At 38.3% G+C, this 8,272-nt stretch overlaps 1 protein-coding gene across 5 annotated transcripts in view; it reads left to right on the top strand.

Annotated features, from left to right (window-relative positions):
- Nucleotides 1–8,272, top strand: part of raph1a (Ras association (RalGDS/AF-6) and pleckstrin homology domains 1a) — an 80,528-nt gene that overhangs the window by 51,064 nt on the left and 21,192 nt on the right. For all 5 annotated transcript variants that reach the window (XM_056389008.1, XM_056389010.1, XM_056389006.1 and 2 more), the window contains 7 exons: nucleotides 2,902–3,023; nucleotides 3,145–3,210; nucleotides 3,747–3,890; nucleotides 3,994–4,104; nucleotides 4,561–4,659; nucleotides 4,767–4,887; nucleotides 5,282–5,412. In XM_056389008.1, the coding sequence (XP_056244983.1) occupies nucleotides 2,902–3,023; nucleotides 3,145–3,210; nucleotides 3,747–3,890; nucleotides 3,994–4,104; nucleotides 4,561–4,659; nucleotides 4,767–4,887; nucleotides 5,282–5,412 (794 nt within the window). The remainder of the gene's footprint in view (nucleotides 1–2,901; nucleotides 3,024–3,144; nucleotides 3,211–3,746; nucleotides 3,891–3,993; nucleotides 4,105–4,560; nucleotides 4,660–4,766; nucleotides 4,888–5,281; nucleotides 5,413–8,272) is intronic.

The following is an 8,272-nucleotide window of genomic DNA, read 5'->3' as shown; positions in this document are numbered from 1 at the left end:
ATTGTAATCAAACATTGTATATTAATTAACTACAACATATTCACATGATATAATATAATATGGAATATAAAGTATAGATAGATAGATAGATAGATAGATAGATAGATAGATAGATAGATAGATAGTATATAAGTGGCACAGATTGAGCAAAGGTTAATGTAAGGCAGGTAAAATATTTCACATGATTACATTAATAATAATAAATTAATAAAACATAATTTTAATAACATGTAATAATGTAAAACCTAAAAAGCTAACTGTCCAAAGGACTGTGTTGGACTTTTATTTTGGAAATGCTGCTGTGACTTTTGTGTTTCCATTGTTGAATGCTTTATTGTTACCATAGCAACAGATTGAAGTAATTTCTAATGGCTTTACACGCTGAGCCACTGAAGCCTTTTGAGTGACACTGATTCAGCAAACAAGTAATTAGAGTCAAACTTCTGGTGCAGCCCATCCCAGATATATCCAGGTGTGTCAGTGTGTGAGGGGGCGGGGCCTTTTATTCAGTCCGTTTTCCTTGTGTTCAGCAGTGACTGTCAGACTGAACAGATATTCAGCAACACACACACACACACACACACACACACAACACACACACACACCTCCCCTCGGGGGCTGGGGTGAGACGTGTGTTTGCCAGCACACACTGTACTACGAGCTTCAGCTCCACTTAACGCTCTGTGACATGCACACACACACACACACACACACACACACACAACACACACACAGAGTCTTTATGTGGGTCCGGCGCAGTGATGCGTGTGATCTAACCTACATCTTCAGGGCTTCTGCTGAACAGCCAGTCAGCATCGTTATGGAAGAGAGAGAGGAGGTAAAGTGAAGCTCGTTCTACCTCGTTCACTTCAGTCGAACCTGAACCTTCACTCACTGACACGAACCTACTCTGTGTGAGTTTTTAAAACCTGGACTGAGGACCAGGATTCAGCCTGAGGAACATTTAAATCAGCCCCTGTGTTAATTAAGGGAATGAAGGGAACCACTGGTGTCTGTAGCTGGGGGGGGGGCAGGGGGGCGGGACCCTGTGACAGCCCCCCCCCCCCCCCCCCCCCCCCCTCTACACATACAGACACACCAGCATCACCAGCACCCTGCTGAGTGCCCTGTGGCGAGAGATGACTTCCTGTCGGATCATGACCTCTGACCTGCCACTGGTTACCCTGCAGGAAATAAACTAGGCGCACGTCCTGATTATGATCAGAAGAAAAACAATTATTATTATTTTCAGTAGGAGTAGTAGTGCTAGTATTTGTTCTTCGTGATTACTGAATTATTAATCATGTCGGGCAGCAACTACCTTAATATTATTTATTATCAATTAATCCTTTTGCCTAAAAAATGTCAGAAAATGCTGATAAGTGGATGGTTGATGGATAATTTCCCACAATGCATAGTGATGCCTTCAGGCGCCTTGATACAGTCGAGAACACAAAAATGTTCAGTTTTATGGTCATGTGATACAGAAAATCATCAAGTCGTCACATTTGAAAAGCTGGAACCAGCAAAGATGCTTAAAAAAAACCTCTTATAAAATGATCAGAATAATGAACTTATTGTTGCAGCTTTATAAACCTGTTCGTCTTATTTGCCTGCAGTCGAAGACGGACAGGAAGTTTTAGCTTTTTATGGCTCATCCATCTCTCAGACTGATGTTTATAATGTGTGAGAAATGATGACATACTGTAACTGACATGAGCTAAATTATCAGGGAAACCAATGAAATGTCTTGGATCTTAATTACAAAACTTTATAACGCCCTTAAATGATCAAAGATAAAAACTAATTAGTGCTGCTGTCCTGCTGTGAAGAGCTACATCACTACTTTAGACACTGGGCAGAATAAGCAGTTGTCTGTTGTTACCTCGGCTGACTCACTGATTAATACATTCATGCATTTTCATGAGATGCTGATAAAGTTATAATCAGTAACTTTTGGATCAGACAGAAAGGATGAAAGGAGAATCTAACGACCAGCTGACATAAACAACAACATGTCATGTACTGAAGGAATAAAGCACAACAGTAAACGTGTGTAAATGCTGACATGTAGTACAAAGTCAATATTGTCAGGATGAGCTCTGTGCACTCACACAGGTTCTGACTCAATCTGTCCCCTAATAAAAGAAAATAAAAAAGACACAACACGGTCGTCCACAGATTGGATGTGGGTCACAGCTGACGTGGTTTTGTCCGTTTCAGTCCTCGGAGGAAAACATGTGAAAGCCAGTGAAAAGCAGCCGGGGCTGAGACACTGAGCTCAAAAGAGAGAGAGAGAGAAGGAATGAGGACAGCAGATTGCCACGAGTCATGTCGTTGCTTCTATAGAGCAGCGAGGAGAGTGAGGTTATCAGGTCCCTGAAGTAACACTCGTCTTCATTTTCCAATTTTTACAAGAAATTCACTTTAGGATTTTTGGATGATTTCAGCGGCTGGTGCAGCGATTTGTTGCCTCGTGACGAGAGACGTCATAGCAGCTGCTGTTGGTGCTCATGGTATTTAATGCACCATCAAATAAAAGGTTTTATAGTTAGTAGAATATTTGCTGTATCCGTTTATTTCTTCTATTGAAATATAAAATGTAGTGAGGCCCGAGTCTGGAGATGCACACACATGAAAATATCAGATGTCTTCAAAGTCAAAACGGATATTTGTGGATTAAAAGTCTTGTGTTTGCTGCGTAATTTGACATTGACAGAGTTGATGCAAAAACAAGATACAAGACTATTTTTTTTAAATAAAAAGGTTTTAAATCCTTTTAGGTAGAATGAAGATGAATATGACAGCAGTGTTTATATCCAAAGTAAAAACACTAAACAGATTCCTTCAGATTTTCTTGAACTGAAAATCAAAGTAAAATATCTGGTTCCCCCTGCGCAGAGCGGATCTTCGAGGATCATGAGAACCTGGTGGAGAACCTGCTGAACTGGACCAGAGACAGTCAAAACCGCCTGATGTTCACTGAACGCATCGAGAAGTACGCCCTGTTCAAAAACCCCCAGGTGAGATGAACACACACACACATGAACACACGCGGTGGTTCACACAGGTGTGTTTTCATGTTGCTAACCTGCGACCTTGTCTTGTCTCTCGTTTCTCGTTCCTGCTTCCCGTCCGCTGCAGAACTATTTGTTGGGGCGGAAGGAGACGTGCGAGATGGCCGAAAGAAACAAAGAGGCTCTGTTAGAGGTCAGTGTGTTTTCTCCTCTTGCACACAGCTGCTTCCTCAAATGCATCTTCACCCACAAATTTTCAGTCGTGCGAATGGAAACCAGGTCCTGAGGCGTGTGCACACAATTTCAGTAACAGTCTGACATGATAGACTTCCACACTGAGCAGAAACACCAACTGAAGATACTAGAGTGCATGTTTAATTCTCTTAAGTAATGTCTTCTGGCCATGCAAAGTGGCATATAAATAAAAACAAACAGCAGTCAGTGGCACCTCACCAACTCTGCATGTTTTTCAAGCCACTGACTTCGGTTTATTTTTCTCCCACTCTGCGTTTTGCTTAATGTCCATATAGAAATAAACGATATTGATATGACTATGAGAACAGCAGCAAAGTGAAACTGAGTTTACCTGCAATGGTAGATGGCCCAGAAAGCAAATAAGGTGAATGATCCTTTACTGTGCAGAAAATATGTTCTTTAGTTCAACTAGTGAAAATGTGGCCCAGGTTTAAAATGAGCAAGCAGCAACAAGTATTTTTTTTGCTGTGTCAGGAGTGTTTCGGCGGCAGCTCAGTGTCCGTCCCTGAGATGGAGGGAGTGTTGTGGCTGAAAGAGGATGGGAAGAAGTCGTGGAAGAAACGCTACTTCCTGCTAAGGGCCTCTGGCATCTACTACGTCCCCAAGGGCAAAGCCAAGGTGTGTGTAATGAACAGAAAGTTTAACAGCAATGATTCTTTTAATTGTAAGACTGAAAAATGATACTGTGATACTTGAACTTTAAACGTGTGTGTTTGTGCAGGCATCCAGAGACCTGGTGTGTTTTCTCCAGTTGGATCATGTTAACGTTTACCACGGCCAGGACTACAAGAGCAAGTACAAGGCCCCTACAGACTACTGCATGGTGCTGAAGGTACACGCTCTCTCTCACTCACACACACACACACACACACACACACACACACACACACACACACACACACACACACACAAACCCACAAGCATCTTGAGGTTTGGGATAGTTTACTACTGACCACTGGGTGGCACTGTTGTCCTACAGTGCCACCCAGTGGTGTGATGGAGCAGTTACACCTCTATTTCAAAGAAAATACAGAATAGAATAGTAATATATTTTATATAATATATATTAATAATAATACTGATAATAATTAGTAATATATATTTTTTAATGTATTAATACTGCAGAGGTTTGAATTTAATTTTAGACAATAAATATATTAGAAATACTAAGTGTGTTTGTAGTAGCAGAAATGACTGGAGATGTAGTATTAGTACTAGTGGTAGTTGTAGTGTAAAACTACTATTAAACAAAATATCCTGTAAACTAATACATAGTATGTGTGTGTAGCACCCTCAGATCCAGAAGAAGTCGCAGTACATCAAGTACCTCTGCTGTGATGATGTCAGAACCCTCCAACAATGGATCAACAGTATTCGCATCGCCAAGGTAACAGCCTATTCGGGTGCAATGAAACCGTGCAGAATCAGGCTGCTTCAGTGTAGTTAATGTGAGTGTCGTTATCTTCATGTCGTCTCTCTCTCTCCATCCATCAGTACGGGAAGCAGCTGTACATCAATTTCCAGGAGGCAATGAGGAGGACAGAGGCGGCCTATGATTGGTCTTCCCTATCGTCTTCCTCCATCAAGTCAGGATCCAGCTCCTCCAGCCTCCCAGGTCTTGTCTGCCTGCTTGCTTTGGTTGTAGAGTTTCAGTCCATTTTCAAGCAAAAATGCCAAATATGTGATGGTCATTTCTCAAATGTGAGAATGTACCAAAATGCTAACAAGACTGTTTGTAGGACAAAACAAAACATTTCAAGAGGCTTTTTGAAATCATGATGGAAATCTGTGACTTTTTTCTTCTGTTTTATAGTCTAATGATTAATCAAGAAAATAATCGTCAGACTGAACGATATTGAAAATAATAATTGGTTGCAGGTCTATTGGTGGAGTGAATTCTCTGGCAGGCTCAAAGGCCCTGAATTAATATTAATTAGTCAAAAACAGAATAAGCATAATTATCAGTAGTAAAAGTTAAACAAACTTCTTACTTCTTGTCCACACCTCAGAGTCCCAGTCCAACCACTCCAGCCAATCGGACAGTGGCGTTTCAGAGATGACGTCAACAGGCCACACCCGCTCCCAGAGTGTTGTCAGCTCCATCTTCTCTGATGCCTGGAGGAGAGGAACGCAAGGAGAGGTGTGAACACACACACACACACACACACACACACACACACACACACACACACACACACTCCCACTCTATCCGACCCTTTCCTGTCATTGTCCTGGTTTACCTGTGGATTACTTTTCCCATGTTTCCCCTCTGCTTCCCTGCCAGCGGTCAAAGGTGAAGGGACGTATGCCAGTTCCTCTTTGTGCAGGAGGAGGAGGGAGTGGAGGTTAGACAGGAAGTGATGTAACAGGCATGTTAACAGTTTGGCTGCAGCCTTTAAAACTCGACTGCTGTTTGTGTTGGTTGTTTGAAGTAACCTGGTTTTAAACTAGTTAAACTAAAACTGATTTAATTATAATAATAAAACCAATTAACTTTGGTATATGTCTTATAGTAACAATGCTTTCTGCGGGTCATTTGATGATAAAGATCTAGCAGGCAATATAAATTTGCTTTTCTTTGTTGAAAGAAAACTACTGTGATTAAATATATTCCCTAGTATTTTTGTCCAAAAAAAACATATAGAAAATTGTTAAAAAGCTATTGAATAGTTGACTGTATGTCTGGTGTTGCTCTTAACCTTGTGGGTATTTACACCTACTGATGTTGTAAATAAAATCACGATGAACTAGGACTTGTGGTTGTTGATCATCAGATGCTCATCAACCATGATCTCAAGCAAAAATCATCGGTTTGTTGCATATAAGAAAATCTGTCAGGTTTAACCCAATTTTGAGGTGAATTTATACATAAAACTCGTGTATGAAATTGTGAGCTGTCTGGTATACTGTCTACTGAATCCCTGTTTTTAAATGGCTGCAGTTGAACGGTTGATTTGTTCTAACCTCGTGATGTGATGGAATGTCCTAACCAACAAATAACGTAAAAGAAATTGACACTGTTTAATCTACAACTAGTTGAACATGTTTCAAACCAGTTTTAGACAAAATTGACAAAATTAGTAGCACTTTTGTGACATTCTAGATACAGTCTGGAATCACATTATAATGTTTTATATGCTCTTTTGGGCCGTGCTTGGTAAACAGTTCACAAAACAGTTCATAACCTAATTGATATTAAGGGTGCCGGGGTTTAAAAAAGCAGCTGTTTGTTACACTGGACCTGAATGCTCTGGCAAAATGTGCAAAGGTTCAGCTAAATTAGATGTGTAATGACGTTACGTTAAGACCCGCCCATTTCCAGTATCACACGTCATCGCAATGGTAAACAGATTTAACTGTCAGAAGACACAGCAATGTGGTTTAAGAGACTGTGATATGACATTTTTATGACATTTCATACCTCGCTGAACTATGACATTCTTATGCCTTGCTATATGTTGACGTTTTTATAACTTACTATACTATGATATTTTTAGACCTTTTTATGCCTTACTATACTATGATGTTTTATGCCTATCTATACTATGATGACTTTTGACCTTTTATGCCTATCTATACTATGATTTTTTTTTTTACCTTTTTATGCCTTACTATACTATGATATTTTTAGACCTTTTCATGCCTTACTATGCTAGGAAGATTTTTTTTACCTTTTCGTGCCTTAATATACTATTTACTAACTATACAACTTACTATACTATGATATTTTTAGACCTTTTCATGCCTTACTATACTATGACGATTTTTTACCTTTTTATACCTTACTATACTATGACATTTTACGCCTAACTATACTATGACGATTTTTTACCTTTTTATGCCTTACTATACTATGACATTTTATGCCTATCTATACTACGATGACTTTTGACCTTTTATGCCTATCTATACTATGATATTTTTAGACCTTTTTATGCCTTACTATACTATGACATTTTATGCCTTACTATGCTATGACATTTTATGCCTTACTATACTATGACATTTTATGCCTTACTATACTATGACGATTTTTGACATTTTTATGCCCAACTATACTATTTACTATCTATACTACTTACTATACTATGACGATTTTTGACCATTTTATGCCTTACTATACTATGATGATTTTTTACCTTTTCATGCCGTACTATACTATGACATTTTACGCCTTACTATACTATGAAGATTTTTTTTACCTTTTTATGCCTTACTATACTATGACATTTTACGCCTTACCATACTATGACGATTTTTTTCCTTTTTATGCCTAACTATACTATGACATTTTATGCCTAACTATACTATGACATTTTATGCCTTACTATACTATGACAATTTTTTACCTTTTGTGCCTTAATATACTATTTACTAACTATACTACTTACTATACTATGATATTTTTAGACCTTTTTATGCCTTACTATACTATGACATTTTACGCCTAACCATACTATGACGATTTTTGACCTTTTTATGCCTTACTATACTATGACGATTTTTGACCTTTTTATGCCTTACTATACTATTACATTTTATGCCTTACTATACTATGACGATTTTGACCTTTGTATACCTTACTATACTATGACGATTTTTGACCTTTTTATACCTTACTATACTATGACATTTTATGCCTTACTATACTATGAAGATTTTTTTTACCTTTTTATGCCTTACTATACTATGACATTTTACGCCTTACTATACTATGACGATTTTTTACCTTTTTATGCCTAACTATACTATGACATTTTATGCTTAACTATACTATGACATTTTGTGCCTTACTATACTATGACAATTTTTTACCTTTTGTGCCTTAATATACTATTTACTAACTATACAACTTACTATACTATGACGATTTTTTTACCTTTTTATGCCTTACTGTACTATGACATTTTACGCCTAACTATACTATGACGATTTTTTACCTTTTCATGCCTTACTATACTATGACGATTTTTTACCTTTTTATGCCTTACTATACTATG

Source organism: Seriola aureovittata, chromosome 11 (genome assembly GCF_021018895.1).
Source record: "Seriola aureovittata isolate HTS-2021-v1 ecotype China chromosome 11, ASM2101889v1, whole genome shotgun sequence".
Classification (NCBI taxonomy): Eukaryota; Metazoa; Chordata; class Actinopteri; order Carangiformes; family Carangidae; genus Seriola; species Seriola aureovittata.
This window is presented reverse-complemented; position numbering and strand designations above follow the sequence as displayed.